The sequence below is a fragment of the Plectropomus leopardus genome, chromosome 6 (assembly GCF_008729295.1).
Source record: "Plectropomus leopardus isolate mb chromosome 6, YSFRI_Pleo_2.0, whole genome shotgun sequence".
Taxonomy (NCBI): domain Eukaryota; kingdom Metazoa; phylum Chordata; class Actinopteri; order Perciformes; family Serranidae; genus Plectropomus; species Plectropomus leopardus.
Window position 1 is genome coordinate 10,600,440 of NC_056468.1, and position 18,214 is coordinate 10,618,653.

Sequence of the window (18,214 nt, forward strand, 5' to 3'; positions counted from 1 at the left end):
AATGTAATCGACAGAAGTAAAACGCTAACCTAAGGCCATAAACAAACTACACTAAGGTCGTATTGCTACCAACACGAGGCTGTAAAGAGGTGTTTGGCATGCAGTTAGGCCACACCTGATGACATGGTGTGAAACCCCTCCCACTGTCTTGAAGACTGTCCTGGTCAAACGCATCAGGCAGTGGACCTTTTGACTTGTCATAGCAGGAAAAACACAGGTGAAAATGATAACATTAACAATGGCTCAGTTCCATTAAGTTTACCAGTAAGCTATTCCAGTGAGTCAGCCAAGACAATACCAAGGTCTCCCCTAAGTGGAATGCAGCCATCATTAATCCACCTGCATTTTTGCCTTTTGGATTTGCACCTACAACACCTCCACAGCACACCTGAAATACATCCATGCATGACTTTCATGACCAACTTGGCTGATCCACACACTCCACTGTTCATTTAATTTACTCTCAGTTTAAAAAATGATGATTGTTTCACTAAATCTCTTGTTTGGACTCCCTCTTTGTCACATTCAATGAACTAGTTTGTGACAAATGGGGGCACGTTCGGGAGTTGAACCGAAGACCTCTCGCACTGGCAGCAAGAATCATACCCCTAGACAACGACAACTCATGGTTGCGGATTATCTCACGGTAACACAACACACTTTCTGGTTTGGGAGTTTTTCAGGACCTTAGCAGTCACAAAAATAGCAACTGTCAGAGCAAGTGATGAAAAGATCTGACATAGGAAACAGAGCTCAAAGAATTGCTAGTACATCTCAACTCTCAACACATTCTGAGAGGACTGAATCTGAGCTGCAACGAAACTAAAATCACACTGAACAGTGCTCGGCGAATGGCATAACACCAGAGGCAGAGCCAGATGTTGAACACATTAGAGCTCAGCCCAAACTGGGGGGTCCAGGGTTATGCTCCCCTGGGGAGATATTTTTCCCTATATACAGCAGCTATTTTTCAAGCTATTTAAGTAAACAGTTTGCCTTAAAATCTGTACAACATTTGGGTAAAACATGATAGTTGCCAAGGAAAATAAATCACCCTGTACAGCCTACATCCCATTTTGTATCTAATTGTTCCTAAACTGTCATTATTATTACCAAAACTATAACCCAACAAATGATAAGGCTGACTAATTTTCACTCTTGCTACTTAGTAATGGGTAAAAACTGATGTTAATGTTTTTAAGACACATACCATAGGCTGGATAGGATATTTATGTAAATAGCATTACCAATCTTAAAACCTATTGTTATTATGCTGGAGTAGAGCTAAAATAATGAGTGTTTAAAGGTAAATCTGCTACATTTGGAACCTCTATATTGAATAAAAGGTCAACAGAAGAACATTTACTCAGTTATATTACAAAGTATATTTCTTTAGGGAATAGCATAGACTCAGAGCAATAGAGAAAACATATCGGGCTGGAGCCCCAAAAGCCACCCCCTGCTCCGCCTCTGCTTATAGGCAAAGGTTTTAGCTGTTTGTGAAAGATGCACATTCGTCATTGTCTAATAGCAAATTCACTGTGGTTGTGTGTTCCCACAATATATGTGTGATATGGCTCATGTTTTTTTTCTGTACAAGGTCAAACAAAAAACACTGAAAAAAGGAGAAGCTATGCATTTGGAAAGATAGGATGAAATAAAATATATTCTGTTACAGTAAATGCAGGTTGTGGATACTGTGCAGCACAAAAAAGAATATCTTCCATTAACAAAAAGGGCAGCTGCTTATGCTTTAGAAATTGCAATAGCGACAGTCATAATCTTAATGTTTTTCTGAGAATGCATATTGTGTCACAGGGTATCAAAATAAAAATAGTAACTCTTTTGTTCTGTAATCTACATGCATAACAGGGAGCAGCATCTTCCCTCTTGTTATCACCTCATCTTCCAGAAAGTCATAGCCTCTTTACATCAAATGCACATGTATTTCTCTTTGCTAATTTTACCCCTGTGTGTTGGCTCCTCTTAGGACCCATCAGAATGATAACAACAGACTGTCATTCACTCTGATGCACAGTACATAGAGAAGCTAGTCTCATTTCCTATAGCAACACAGGGACCATGCAGCAGCTACAGCATTTGGCTCCTTTTTACTTAATTTGATGAGAACCGCTCAGAGCCAGAAGTGATCTAATAAGCTGAAATTCTCAATTTGTAAGTTCAGTTTGTTTCCTGAGATATGTCTTCTGCAGAGTCCTCAGTGGTAAAATTGTCAGAGAGAGAGGCTGGAGGCTTTGACACACTTACTTTATTGTAAATAATAAGGCTATTACGTGTCCACTGACTCTAAAACTGTGGAATTCAGCAGTGTGCAATCATGACCAGAAGACTTTCGGGTTCTTCATTTTCCAGCTCCAGATGATTTCACTTTTTACCCCTTCCCCCCCCAGCTTAACCTGTGATAATCAGATGAATCAGCTGCTGTTGTGTGCAACTGGAATTGAAACCAGCAGCCTCCAGGGTCAAGATGGCACGAGATTAAAACCACCACTGAAAAAGACACTGCTCAGTGATCCCCTTTTAATCTTGGCCTTTAACCTGTGAGCTCTTTGTCTGTTTGAACTTCAAGCAGTATCATAAATGCTACAAGATGAGCCAAACCTATTCTTTCTTTCTCTGAGGAAAAAAAAGGAGACCTTTCTATTTTGCACTCCTGTGGTTAAAGGCACCGTTGTGTTGGCTGGTGTGGCTTTAAAGCAGAGGCTTTCACGCTAAGATCAGTGGCCACTTGAGACCATTCTTCCAGATTACATGCTGGATGTGCAGATGTTGACATGAACAAGGGCTCACACATATAGCCACATACAAATGTGCACACTAAGCTCACCATAGATACATTAAAAGGCCATCTTAAAGGGACAGTTCACTCCTAAATACAATTTTTTTTTTCATGAAGGAACTAATTTCTTTGTACCAAACTAAGGCTCATTAACTGTATCACCACACAGAAGGAAGCGTGCATCCACCGCTTGCTCACCTGGCACCACTGTGCTAGCTACCATCACAGCTTAGGGCATTATCAATGTGTACATTTTGTGCTGTCACTAGCATTAGTCTGTCATCCATGAATAGATGCATGCTTTCGTCTGTGCAAAGATACGGTTGAAAGAAAATCATTCCTAGCATACAACATGGTCTATGGACTATCTTGAGTAACCAGGTCATGATTTCTGGAAAGAGACATTGCTACTTTGTTTTTCAAATATAGCCAGAATCTACTAACAGTGCGAGATGCAGACATTGATGGCGCCCTCATTGGCTGAGCTGTAACGTTAGTGAGCTTACTGGTGCCAGGTAAGATAGCAGTAGAAGCACACTTCCTTCTGTGCAGTGATGCGGTTGGCGAATGTAGTTCAGCAGAAAAAACAGTTCCCACAAGAAAGAGGTAAAGGAAAAATATGTATTTTTTATAATGAGGTGAACTGTACCTTTAAATGTTTCAATTAGGACATGTTGGTGGAGTGATTTATTTCATTGTGCTGAACAGGGAGCAGTGTCGCCTGTTCTTTTGCCTGGTTTTCAAAGTCAAACCCTGAGCTCAGATTGCTGTTGTGCATATCATAGATTACATCTCCTCAGAGACTCGTAATGCGCTCAACACTTTGTGTTTATCTCAAAGATTCAGAGATGAACCACACAGCTTTGCATGCAGATGAAAACTAAAGAATTACACGAGGATGTTGTTCGGAGCTATTTGAGACGACTTGTTTGAGGGGGTCTCAGGGCTTTGAGTATAATAAAGGAGCAATATTTTGTGAGAATAGTTGACCATATGGGTTATCAGTATTGTTGCAACAGAGGACAGGATTTATGCATGTGTGCTTCCTCTGACTTTACTTGATCACAATTCTTGTAGAAGAATATCTCATTAACATTTGACCCAATGCAAGCTGCTTATACTGAGGAGGCCCGCCGGGGAGGTGTAGATGTTCAGCTGCATAATGCTTATCATTGACAAATTAGAGGCCAGGAAAACTAACGATCCATTAGTACTGCAATAAATAAATAATGAGCACACATGAGGATGAAGAGAAAAAACAATGTTTTCTTTGCTGTTTCAAATGCAAGGGTTGTTGAGGGCTGTTAGGGGGTCACAGGTGGTAGTAAAGCAGTGGTTTTGAAATTTTTTACACTTTTCCTTTCATATGATTGCTTTAATGAAGTGTGATCACTGTTCTGTGAGAAATAATACATTTATTAGGTTGCCTTCTTGTTACAGAAATTCTGGATTTGTTGTTATAACCTGGCAATATGAATGAACAAATCAAATATATCCTGTATGAGGAACCTGATTTAAAATCTACAAAAATGGGATTAATCTATAATAATATTAATTTGTCACAAGCATATTCCTAGTCAGACAAATGTTTTAAATATTTATTTGGTTAATTGTCCATATATACCACTTTAACTTTGGAAAAATAAACCGCCCTGAATCCTTTGGTTGTTAAAATTGGACATTTTGCATTTACCACGTTCATGACCTTTTCGTTTCTGACTTTCCACAGAGCGACAGTAAAGAAAGGTGTGACCTTTCGAACAGCAACACCCAGTAACTCTTTACTGTGGGACATCACTCTGGATATGGGAGCAGATGGAGCCATTGCTGTTATTTGTCAGAGGAAGGCTCCCATACCTGGGAAAAGGCAAGTCTATTCTCCTCACATTACTTTGTTTGCCAGCTATCTATGCGTGTCATTTTGTTGTGGCTGAGAGTTTTTACATATTTATAGGCGTAAATTGCTGTTGTTTGGATGGACGAATAACACTCCTAAGGCCCAAGGGGAATTTGTCATGTACTGTTGGGTTGCCAGTGTCTCTAGCTGATAAAAGTAGCACTATTGAAATGGATGTCCTGCAAAGAGAATCAGTATTTGTCTCAGCACCTGTGGAGTAAAAGACAAACCATCTGCACTGTACAAGCCTGACAGCAGCTTACTGCAGGAGCATACTGTGTCCTGGGAGGACATCTCTTATTCTCTCTAAGCACAGTCTGGCTGCAGGTGCTCCTGTAAAGCTGCCCCCCCCCCCCCCGTAAACAACTATTGCTTCCCCCCCTTTATTGTCCACTTCTCATCTGTGCTTTAATCATTTCTAAAAACTGTGCACATCCATGCATTTCTAGTGTGCAGTAAAACCCATTTTAACCTCGGATTAAAAGCCGCAAGAAGGAAAGTTATAGCTATACTGTAGTGAGCCATTTTCAAACATGGCACTAAAACTATTTACAAGACATCTGCAGGTTGGTCTGATCCAACTCATTGGGCTCCTAAGAAGTACTTAACTTGCCCCATAACCTCATTAAACAGGGCTCCATCCTTTTCCCAACAAGCAGCTTATCTCAGATGTCTTTTCATTTTCAGCTGAGTGCATTTCATTGAACCAAGGTGAGCTGGGTTTATTTAAGAGTCAAGTCATATAAGTGTGCCCCACACCTCCTGAGAATCCAGGGCACAAGAAAGACAGAGTGAAAAGTTTATGTCCCTTCAAGCCCTCCTTGTATTGCCTTACCACAACTGGAGCCTAAAGTTAAACCTTTGTTTAAGTTATTTTATATTAGCCTACACAGGCTATATCCTCTGGACGTTGTAGACCTAATAAACAAATTGAGACTAAAGACTACAGTTCATAGTCATGCTAGTGGCTCTGTGGGGCAGTGCCGTGGCTAAGCGGTACTTTGAGCTGAATGCTAACATTAGCATGCTGACAATGACAATGCTAACATTCTCATGTCAAGCAATTGTAGTGTTTAACATGTTGATCATTTTAGTATTGCATTTCGTATGCTAATAATGACAGAGGAAGGTCACGCTGCAAGGTCCAGTGTGTAGCATTTAGTGGCGTCCAGTTTTTAAGTTGCAGAACTGAAACTTCTTCCTTGTGCCAAGCCTGCAGCAAAACTACAGAGGCCAACACAAAAACGCAAAGGCACTCTCTGGAGCCAGTGTTTGATTTGCCCGCTCTGGGCTGCTATGGAAACAACATGGTAAACTCTTAAGCAATTTAAGGCAAAAAAACCTGAACGGACAGGTCCAAATCAATTGTCACATGAGGCAGCAACTAGACCAAATCAGGCTAAATAGCCACAAGGCCTACAGTTTTTCTGTGCCTTGAGTAGAGGAGCCTGGCAGAGGGGCTAAGTTTCTTTACTTAGAAAAGACAAGGACATTCCTCTGTCAAAGAAGTGACTTCTCATCATTGAATGTGACCTCCCTCTGTCATAATTGGTCAACACAGTTAGGATGCACCATTTTTTCTGAGCATGGTGCAAACCATGTAGCATGCTGACATTTGTTAAACACAAATGACTCCTACAGTTTTTAATGTCTTTAGCTGTACAAATACTTGGTTACAAAACCAAGTTCTGGGCTGATTTAAATGTTGGCCTGATGATGCTGCTAAATGAAAACTAAAGGACCAATGCGATTATAATTCAATCATTCATACTCCATTCATTCAAATTTCATGGCAGTCCATCCAATGATTGTGAAAACACCTCACGTAAAACCACAAATGCCAACCTCATGGTGACACGAATGGAAAAGTAAGGGGTTCACCAAAGTCGTTAGGATGCATCCTCTGTGGACCATGAATGATATACGATTAGATATTTAAGTATGGATGTAGGGTGAGGACCAACACCTACACCACTAGTGCGATTCAAATCTAGGTGAGCCATCCGTTCTTCTTGCTGACCAGCCGTCTTGAAGGCAACATACATTCAGGAGAATACTATTTGTGCTGGTTTTGTGCACTTGCTTTTAATTTTTTTTTTGTTGCTATTCAAGCTTGCCAACTCTCCCCAAAAAAATGGATCCACTGAGATTGAACTCAAACAGTAAGATTATTTCTGCCTCTAGAGCAGCTCCAAGAAACGCTTGTAAAACTAAAGCTCTAATCTGTGTGTGAATGGTTGGCATGGCTGGAAAAGAGCAAGTGTATGCTATGCAGCCAACTTTCCCAGGATGAAAGAAAAATACTGATAAAAGTAGACAAAAAAAATAGCTTTTCTGAGTGAACTTTGCTTCAATTTAATCTAAAAAAGATGAATTCACCCAAATTCAGGGATAAATTTAAACTTCCTTAAGCATAACATGTGGGTTTATCTGACACTGACTCATTAGAAGTCATATAACACAGGCACAGCTTGCTTTAAATAGAAACAGAACTCTGACCTCATGTGTGCTTGTCATTATTGGTTTGACCTCATTAAGTTGTTTTCCCCCGTTTGGTGTGGATTATGACATTGTTTATCACAGCCTCTTTACGGGTTAACATATTCTTTCACTCAGTCATTTCGGCTTATCCTCTCTAAAATGTCATGAAACTAACAGAACCCCTGCAGAGAGTGTCCACTGTCACACCACTGTGGGGATTTCTCTGACTTTTGTCTTAAGCGAGCACTAAAAGTATTTGCTGTTATCTGTATATTAAAGCTTTTTTTATCCTCTGTTGCTGCAGCTTGGTTTGGATCTCAATATTAAAGCGCTAGTACTCACAGACACACTGCAGGTCATAATCAAGTTGTTGAGGCGTCATCCCCCTGCAAGCTTCACAAGAATGACTGAGGGCGTAAATAGCATGGGCAGCATGCCCTATCTTATATCTGTGTTAATGCATACTTAAGGGGATATATGCATGCTTATGAGTCAAGCATATCTTGTTTTGATACTTGACCAGAATGCCATTATTATCTTCTAATCTCAGGTCTCGGAGCAATATGCTGAGATTATTCAATTACTCTAAGTCTCTGTCTTGTCCTTATTAAGGGCAGATATAATGGAGTCAGAAGGGGATACAGAGAAGGACTTTTGTCTACTTTGTTGTTGAGTTTGGAACTTAATGGAGGATTAACAAAATATGATTTGCCGTTTCTCCAATTGTTGTTGCTCTAATGCAAAAAAGCGGCTGGTGTGCAGCCCTTCAGAGGTCGTTTTCACGCAATAAACAGCCCCTTACTGTGTCTGCACTGCTCTGACACAGATATTTATAACATGCACACACAGATGCACTGGGTCTGATAATGTCCATGTGGGTATGTGCATGCTTATTGTGTTTTTGTCCACCAATATATCTTTTCTGTAGTTCAATACTGTGCCAAGAAATAAAACCCAGGATACTAACTTGGACCATGGAGGAAAATTGAATCCATGGCTAGGACACTCTGTTCTAGCTGGCATCACTGAGAGGCCATTATAAGTTACAAAGGCTTATACTTTGTTGTGAATGCAGGATGCTGCTGTCCTCGGTCCACCTTTTATTCAGTTCACATTTAACAGTACCGTCAACTCGAGGGCCAGCACAGAGAAAATCAGCTCTATTCTTTTTTGGTTTAGTTTGAGAAAATGCAAAGCCCTCTACCAAAAAAAAGGATTGTGTCTTGTCGCAACTGCTGGGATCACATCCCTCTTTTGAAAATCTCTTCACTTTCTTTCCACAGTGCCATATTCATAAGGAATTTTGAGCTGGGTATCCAAAAATCCAGTCAAAACCTTTGTCGGGCTTCTTTGTACTTTTAGTTCAACTTTTTGAAATAATTGCATTACATTAGGGATGCATGGTCTGCTGGTTGTTGCAGTCTATATAATACATAATGCCTTTGTATCGTACAGTGAATGAGGCCATTCTGACTTGTTAATATGTCACAGCAGTTATGTCACCACACCATATTTCTATACTTCTGGTTTAAGGGATTCTGCTTGACACTTGAAATTGTGAAACTGTCTGACTTAGAGGTGGGACCAAGTCATTGTTTTGCAAATCACAAGTAAATTTCAATCAAGTTCCAAGTCAAGACTGACAAGTCCCAAAGTCCAAAGTCCTAAACATTGAGTTTCGAGTCCTAACCAAGTCAAATTGTGCTTTTCACCAAATGTCATTTTAACAACAGAGAAATAATTAATTGAATTAACAAAAGTCATGAATGCTTTTTGACAATTTGTATTAATTTGTTTGGGAGTTGTGGTGTCTCAGTCTGTAATTTTTGACCCATTATGCGTTTTGCATATTGCAATTAGATTTTTCTTGACAGCATTAGTTCTTGTACACAAAAAGTGTCACATTTTTTTAATGGCATACTTTAAAATCTGTGGGCTTGGGGGAACTCATCTAGTATTTTGAAATCAATAGGCTCAAGTCCATGTGAAGTCATAAGTCATTGTTGTTAAAGTCCAAATCAAGTTACAAGTCTTTAATTTTGCAAGTCGGGTCTAGAGTCATCAGATCTTTGAGTCCATCATGATCGTATGACTTGAGTCAACACCTCTGCTATACGAACTATTAAAGTTTGGCCCTGGTCACAGTGTGCCCGTTAAGTTATCTGTCGATTCACATATGATCAAATGGATTTACGACAACGTGTCCTGTACTGAGAGCAACGCACCGCAGGCTGAAGTGCAGGATACACTGCGGTATAATCTGCACCTTTACTCAGACATGATTATCTCTACAGTATTTTAATGTGTGGAGGGGAATTCACAGACACCAATGGTAAAATAATCCTATTATGTATCAGTGACATGATGGAGAGATTCTGTCTTTGCATTATAGACAGAAGTATATACTTGAAACACAAATGTGGCACTTCTTGCCCCAAATAATAACATAATAAAAGCTGCAGTAACATCTATTTTACAGTGTGTTTTGCTGCATTTCCATATTAATCTCTACAGTTATTTTCAAGAAACTCTTAAATAAAACACAACATTTTGCTGTATTGGAATTTTAGACTCATATGTATGCATGCATGGTATGCACATCTAACTAATCCTGCTTCCTATTCAGGCTTGAGAGCAGTCTGCTGGAGGTGCTTCAAATGGATTTCGAGGTGGAGGAGCTGAGCAGCCCACTTGACAGTCAGGTGATCATATGGAGGCTGGAATTACCGTCGGCGTCCAAAAACATCGCCAAGACTGAAGGAGCCATGAGAATCTATACCACCCAGAGAGACTTTGTTGGCCTGGCCCCTCTTGTAATGGTGAGTTGGCTGACAGCTTCCATGTCACACCTAATCATCATTAAAACCGACATCGACGTTACTGACAGCTCTGATAGCGCCAACACTTGGACTGCATCCTTTGAGCCTCGGTGCATGAAAATATCATAAATTGCACTTTGCTCTGATCCATTCCTGTCTGGTTTGCAAACGCAGACGGCTGAGTATGCTTTGGATTGTTTAGTAAATGGGTTCTATTTTGAGCAGGGAGTGACCTTGTGTTGTTGACTGTCAGCTAGCTGATGTCTCTCCTCTGTGTTGTTCTGCTCTGTTCTGGCGTGCAATATGTGGTCATCCTCTCCTCCTAACAGCTGCTTCATGTGCTTCTATTTTGGTGCCGCAAGCCTCTTTATCATGCTACCTCTATAATTAATCTATGATATAATCTACAACACTAAATACGGAACATTACACAAGAGTTCACACCATTTTGAGTCACACATATTAAATTTGAGTTATCTGTCACCTGGGTCACTGCAGGCTTTTTCTTACGCCTGCTTAACATGTCACATAATTAGGGTTCCTACGACTTAAGGCACGTGGGATTTAAGGCTTTTTTAAGAGTCTTTAATGCCACTAAGAATTAAATTTAAGACCAAATTTTGCTACAAGAAAAAATTAAAGAAAAAAACATAAACTGGCATCAATTACTTAGGATTTGGGAAAATTTTGCCCAAATACTTATTGTAACATAAAACATGACCTGTAATAACATTAATGTAAAGCATTACGTAAACTTTCTTTTTTTAAGTCACCAATTATTTTGAGATTTTACAATGCAAAATCAGAACCCCCCCAGAAAAACCTACTTTATCCCCATTTGTAGCACTTTTGAAATATTGATTTAAGACATTTTAACAGCAATTAAGTCCTTATTCTTAGATTAGATAATTCAATGCCTTTTAAGACTTTTTAAGTATCTGCATTAACTCTGCACATAATACAGCCAGCCCACCCTTTACTCTAACCCCTAACCCTAACCCTAGTTTCTTACTGATGAAATATGTACAATTAAAAGTTCAGCATTATTATACATTATTCTATATACTTGGGCAGCAGGTTACTTATATTTCACACTGCTGTCTGCCACATTTCCATCATAATGGTGCCGGAGTGCTTGAAGTTATGAGGATATGCTACAGTATCCTGATCCGTGAATTTGACATGGTTCATCTCTCTTGCGGATTAGAAGCTGACCTCAGGCAGAGGGCCAAACATGAGGAGATTTGATGGTTGGCTCGGGGGGACATTAGCGTTGACTGATCACTCTGAGCCTTGCTCTGTGAACTCCATCCAATGCTGCTGCTCAATACTTCTATATAATGGTGGACGCTTCCCTGACACAGCCTTCAGAGCTGGATTATTTAACTATATTGTAATGACATTTGGAAAAAAAAAAAAAAGATGCTCAGTTATTTCGGCTTCATTTAAACCAGTTTTACAGTCGAGGGACACTTATCCATCTGCTTCATTTTTGAAACGAGTGGCCAAGTGTCTCTTTAAATTTGATTCAACTGATCATTCGCAGAACTTGACCGGGCTGTGCTCCACTGCTCTGATACTAATTTACTCACACGACACTCAATTATTTCAACTTCATTTAAAACAGTGTGTTTTTTTTTTTTTTTTTTACCGAGGACGACACATATCCATCTGCTTCATTCTCGTGCTTTGATTATCCACACATGCATACAAATGCACAAATGCGTGTTATGTTCAAACACCACACAGAGAAAGGCAGATACAGCTACTACAGTATAAATAATAACTGCATTAGGGCTGCAGCTAAAGATTATTTTGATAAGCCATTAATCGGTCAGTTAATTTTTCAATTAATCAGATTTAAAAAAAATAAAAACAGAAATAATAATAAAATAAGCATTTTTTTCTCCCATCACTTTGATCAAAAACAGATTATCATTGACAACGGTGCAAAAAGTTCAGTGCATAAACAGGCCGTTGCTTAAACATCCCTGAGCTGTCAATATAATATTAAATTATAAATAACTCCGAAATCAAATATGAAACAATTCAAAAACTAAACGTTGACAGCTTTTACAAGATACTGTTACGTTTCCTTACTTAAACTGAACATACATCACTGAGCTCTCCTCCTCACTTTCGTTTTAGATGCTGCATCGTAACTGTCGTGCTCGCATGCCGTGCCGTGCCATGCGTGTCACTTTTGCACATTTTGCAGCTAACACACTTCCTTGTTTTGCATAACATGGAGTGCTCCAAACTTTTGAAATTTTGGTACAAAACGTCCTCTTTGCTTCTGCCATGCCTCTTCAAAACACTGGCTTCTCCTGTCTGCATGTGACGTAACCAGTCCTGCGACACAGCGAGTGACGTAATAATCGCGCAACACGACTAATCATTCATTGCCAACACATTTGATAATTTTATCAATTCATTGTTGCAGCCCTAAACTGCATTCATATCAGTTTGACAAAACACAGCCATTACATTGTTTCATGTTCTGTACATAGAAACGGGAAAAACAATTTATGGAGTTTTAAATGGATATTTACAAAGCATTGTATCCAAAGCTGTCATTTCCCCGTCCTCACACACATACTGCACTCACAGGCCAATTGAAGTCACTTACATGAGAATCGCAGACAAATTAGGACTTGCTCAAGGACATATGGACAAGGAGACCCAGGGTTCAAACAAGCAACCCTGTGATTAGTGGTCGACTCTGCTTTACCTGCCGCAGTTGCCCTTTTTGATAATACACTAAGCATAAAAGAACAGGCTGTATTGCAGATTCGAGATTATTTTTAGTCCATGTCCATGGCTCTAGTTATATGATCATATTTGAGTGGATATGGCATCGCTCTGAGGGACATGCCTGTGCAGAAAAAGTCTGGAGTAGCTCTCCCTTCCATGCAGTGACCTGGCCGTCACCCAGTCTTATCTCTAACCCCCCCTCGGCTTCCCAAAGGGGAACCAGCCTTCTCAACTCATCAAGACTGCTGAGTCACTGAGTCACACTTCATCGCCCCCGTCTCTCCTACCTTCCTCCTCTGCTTGCGCCCCACAGTGCCCCCATCCCAAAAACCATTTTTTTCCATTACATGAAAATATTCACCAAATGTCAAAAATGTAAAAATCAAATTTAGCGCATGCGATTTATTATTCTATTGAAGGAAGCAATATGTGATGACTTTGACTGGTCTCTCTGTAGGACACAGAGATCCTGAATACAGCGGTGCTGACTGGAAAGAAGGTGGTGATGCCTGTGAGGACAGTGGCTGTGGAGGAAGACGGAGTGGTCACTGATGTGTCTGACTACACAGACTGCAGCTCCACTGATGAAGATGTACTCAAGGTAGGATTTACTCCTCCTGCTCCTTGTTACACGCCTCCACACACTGCAGAGGGAACAATAACGCGATACATCAGATAAATCATTATTTTGCTTCTATGTCTTCACGCATTCTTAGCAAAATGATTTTACTGTAATGTAAATGGCTTTTTAAAACTATTTCATTTTGGGTTAAGAGGTGGAGTAGGTTTTTTTTGTTATAGGCTACCTTTGTATTCAAGCTTAAAGGGACAGTTACATGAGTGTTTGAGATATCAGCTGTAGAGATGTCTGCCTTCTCTCCAATATAATGGAACTAGATGGCACTTGGCTTGTGGTATTCGAAGTGCCAAAATAACGCATGTGAAAAAATCTCAACATCAAAGTCTCTCTAGAAATCATGACCTACTTCCTCAAGACAATCCACAGCCAACCATATCACTGCACAGAAGAAAGCGTGCATCTACTTCTAGCTTTCCCAGCACCACTGGTGCACAATGCTGGTGAGTTTTTAAATGTATGTTTTTTTGGCACCACAAGCTGAGTGTCATGTAGTTCCATTATATTGGAGAGAAGGCAGAAATTTCTATGGCCCATACCTCTAACACTCTGCAACTCACACCAAAACAATACAGATTGATAAACAGTACCACGGGTACGAGGAAAAATGTGTACTCTTGATTTTGGGCAAACTGTCCCTTTAATCACTTTTGTAATAGGAGTAATTTGTAATTTGCAATTTATTTATTTAAAAAGGGACAATGTGCATTAATCCACATTTTATTCAAGAGGCATCCTAAAATGATAATATATATAAAAAAGAAAATACAATATGAAGATACAGTATGTAGTATGGTATTGTGTAAAAGCACTCAAAGCCTACTGGTAAATGGAACAGTGTGAGATGTTTTTGCGTTGTCTGATGCTAGGGGCCAGGAAGGCAGTTTAGAGTGGCAGAAATTTTTTTCTTTAAAAAGTGCAAGGTTGTTTTCATGTGTGATTGTGAGGACAGAATGGACAAATAAGTTGTACCAAAGTCACCTCTGCTTTCTGTCTCTTTTCCACACTGTAAAACAAACTATTAGCTGGGCTTCGACAACATCCCCATCAATCTCCACGACAATGAACAACCACTGAGCTAAATCGCTCGCCACAAACGACCTCACAGTCTGCCACTGTGCTCCCTTCCCGCGACTCGCCGCTTTTATCCTGCGAACCTGAGCACGGCTGACTGCCAAAAGCAGGCTTTGTTTACTGATGAAATTGAAAGTCAGGGCCCCGGCCCCCGAGGTCAGAGGCTGTGAATGTACTTACTCAAGGGTAAAGTGGAATTGTAAACAAAGAATAAAGACATGCAGTGGACTCCAGTGATCTGATACAAGTTTTTTTTTTTTTTTTTGCTGTTCAAATATGTGCTAAAGCGGTTTCAGCAAACAACAGATGTCCAGGCTAATAAATAAACATTAGGAGATCTGCAGTACAGCATATACAGTAAGTTCACATGTATTAAGTGCAGATGGACGTCAGTCATAAGAAAAGCAGGATTAAGTGCGGATGTCAAGTCCGGATGTGGACTAAATCATTCTTTTCAACCCTGTAATGTAGCTGTCTTTGCTGTTGTTCTAAGCTTACTGTAGCTCTCAGTGTATTTGCTGACCAGAGAGCAGCTTCAGTCACAAATATTCCCTTTAATCTTCTTAGTCTAACAGCTTGACTCAGATATCTTTTCTCTTCTGGTGTGCCTGAAGAGTACCAAATCTGCTAGTGATAGATGGGGCAGGATTTATCTAGAATGGATAGCTCATGTGACAAAACAAAAGCAAAACAAAGTCTAATCTGCCGTGATGGAAAGGTCTTTCAAACGTACATAAATGATGGAGAGTTTTGAATAACATGCACAGGCATTCTCTTTGTCAGTTCAGGAGTGACAGATTGACACTTGAATATTTTAAGCACGGACATATTGAGCATAGATGTCTACTTTGCTGATTAATCAGGACCTTTCGTGGCGTGGCTAAGCAATTTGACTAAATGATTTGCATCAGGCCTGACCTCAGTGTAACGCTTGAACTTAAGTTGCCCCTTTGAAAAATGAACTCTGCATACTCATTAAAACTTGTGTTATTTGCACGGGGAAACTACTGCCACAGTTGTGTCAGTCAAGCGGGCATTTCAGTTTTTTTTCCGCCTGTCTTTAAAAACAATACCCAGTGATGAAAGTCAAATCCCATTTGAAACAAATATCTATTTTGACACCAAAAACACTGAGGGATATTCTTGGCTGCACAATGAGATTGTGACTAGGATGCGTGGGCGGATGACACATTAAAATGGCATTCCCTTTTAAGTGACGCTTCAGAATATTATTTGAAAATAGCTTATGGAAGTTCGTTCAAAGATTGTTCTCTAAAAAATAAGAAATGAGCAAAGTGTCCTAGATTATGGCTGACTGCCTCCAAACTGAGAAAAAAAACCAAACAAACACGAAAACTCTAAACTACTTCACAGAAACTAAATCAGTCCTTGTCAATTGTTCCATGCATGAAATTTTCGATAACAACTGTTCAAGGGCTTCAGTGCCAGATGTTGTAAATCTGCTGTTTGGATATAAATCAAGTATAGGATTATTCGCAGGGAAGAGGCCAGGGCATCTCAGCTAACAGCAAGGATGACACATAGTGATGCGGTCATTCTGAGGCTTAAGCTCTGGTCATGGGTGCAGGATGACTGATGCTCAGACGCACTGATGACACAAGATCCTCTCAAAAAACAGCGTGTCCCTGTGACAGCACATCCTCCAGCAAACTGTCGGGTTCACGCGAATGAGAGCGGGAATCTATTTGCTATTTGTATTCCTCCTTAGGCTATCTGTCAAAGTCACTGTTTTTTCCTCCGTCTGCACTCCCCTGTGCACTTCCAGGGGGCTGGTGACTGAATTTCAATGCTGCGTTAATTATCCAATTTGTTTAAAGCAGTGGCTGTTGAGAGGACCAAGGAAAACCTCCTGACTCGTGTCTCAAAATGTCCATGAGATCTTAATGAGCAGTTGCCTAAACTTGCCAAGGTCACCTTTGAAATCACATTGTAATGAATGCATTTGGCTGTGAAGGACTGATGTTCAGCACTGCACCACATGATATTTTGATTAACATAAAATTGCAATGCTGCCTCTTCCTAACGCTTCGGACCGGTGATCATCGCAGTAGTTTATTACGGCAAGCTGACATTACTGTGGTAACACATGCAGTGCAAAACTGCCGCAAGGCCATTTGTTGTTGTAAGAATGGCCTATTTGTTAAAAAAGTGACTTTTATGAGAATATTTGATTATTTTTTGTCATTGGTTAGATGACTAACATCCCCTTCATTGACAACAATCTCATTCGGAGTTTGATATAGACTGTTTACTCAAGCGTACTTACACAAACACTTTGATATTATCAGGGAAATTAAAAAGATAAGGTGTTCATGTTTTGATGGATTGTTGTCTTTATATATTATCTCCTCTTATCCAGGTGTCGGACAGGTGTGACTATGTTTTCCTGAATGGCAAAGAGACTAAGGGCAAAGTCAAGTTGATGGTGAACTTTACCTACAGCTACCTGAGTGCTCAGCTCGAACTGAACGTGTGGATGCCCCGACTCCCCCTCCAGATCGAGGTGTCAGACACAGAGCTGAGCCAGATCAAAAGCTGGAGGGTTCCTATACTAACCTCAAAAAGGTGAGACACACAAACAAACCATTTTTCACCCCATGGGATTTTTAGAAGCATCCTGTAGCCCATACAAATCCAAATCATATCTCTCCAGAGGTTTAGGGTCTTGATTCCATTACATAATGTACTACAATATCTCAACGTGATCCAATCTGGCAAAAAGACAGGATTGAGTGATTGGAGTATAGAAGGTCAAAGCATTTACCATGTGACAGGTGTGACTTTCACGTGAGTTTTTGTGCTCATGTCCCAGAACTGGCTGGAACAGCGAGGAAGACGACAGGAAAGGGAAGGGCTGCATGCTGCAGTTTCAGCACGCCCTGGTGCGGGTGTTAACCTACTTTGTGGCAGAGCAGGCAGACCCTCGGGATCCCAAGGTCTATTTCCTGGGCTCGGACTGGCAGGTGGATGTCACAAGGCTAGTTCGATACTTCATGAAAGTGGAGGACCCTCGAGTGGCAAGGCTGCAGGCAGGGAGGGTGCTGTCAGGACGAGACCTCGGGACCACCACCATCCAGGTAATAAACTCGGTATAATCTTGCCTGAATGACAAATATCAAAGCAAGAAGCAACTATTCAGACTATGGATTAGATGGGTTGGTTTACTTTGTTTAACTTACTGAACCTGATGAACCGAATTGGTCCCTCAAAAGAGATGCAGTCTGATGGACCCTAATTAATTTCCTGTATGTGATATTGTTCTGTTACAGGTGTTTTCTCCACTGTCGGATGCAATCTTGGCTAAAACGACTATAAAAGTAGTGGATGACAAAGTGACCATCACTGAGTTGGGAGTCCAGCTGGTTACAGGCCTCTCCATGACTTTACAGCTCAGTGCTGGGAGCAATAGGGCCATCCTGGCTACCACAACCACACAGGAGGTTCTACAGAGCCCTAAACAGGTAATAGTCAGAGCCCATATAAATGTCTCAATAGGCAGGTGTCCAATAACCCTCAAACTGCGCAAATCGAAATTGTAAATATAAAATATTAGGGGTGTAAATCACTGGTTTCATCACGATACTTTGGACAATGATACGATATTTGCCGATATAACAAAGTCTACCAAGATACGATTTTGACCATGATTTTTTTTCCTTAAAACTTTTCCAAATATCCGCAAAACGTGGAATAACAACAAGATCTTTTCACTAATGTATAAAACTCCAAAA

General features: G+C 40.3%; 2 protein-coding genes across 2 annotated transcripts in view; one reads left to right on the forward strand and one right to left on the reverse strand.

Annotated features, from left to right (window-relative positions):
• The window catches only part of LOC121944237 (transmembrane protein 132D), a 37,020-nt gene that overhangs the window by 14,987 nt on the left and 3,819 nt on the right, over positions 1-18,214 (forward strand). Inside the window, exons 3-8 of the mRNA XM_042487968.1 lie at positions 4,530-4,667; positions 9,805-9,997; positions 13,209-13,352; positions 16,843-17,048; positions 17,296-17,560; positions 17,753-17,944. Coding sequence (XP_042343902.1) covers positions 4,530-4,667; positions 9,805-9,997; positions 13,209-13,352; positions 16,843-17,048; positions 17,296-17,560; positions 17,753-17,944 — 1,138 coding nt within the window. The remainder of the gene's footprint in view (positions 1-4,529; positions 4,668-9,804; positions 9,998-13,208; positions 13,353-16,842; positions 17,049-17,295; positions 17,561-17,752; positions 17,945-18,214) is intronic.
• glt1d1 (glycosyltransferase 1 domain containing 1) overlaps positions 17,499-18,214 on the reverse strand; it is a 29,657-nt gene continuing 28,941 nt past the window's right edge. The window contains exon 13 of the transcript XR_006105900.1: positions 17,499-17,584. The gene's annotated coding sequence lies outside the window, so the exon portion shown is untranslated. The remainder of the gene's footprint in view (positions 17,585-18,214) is intronic.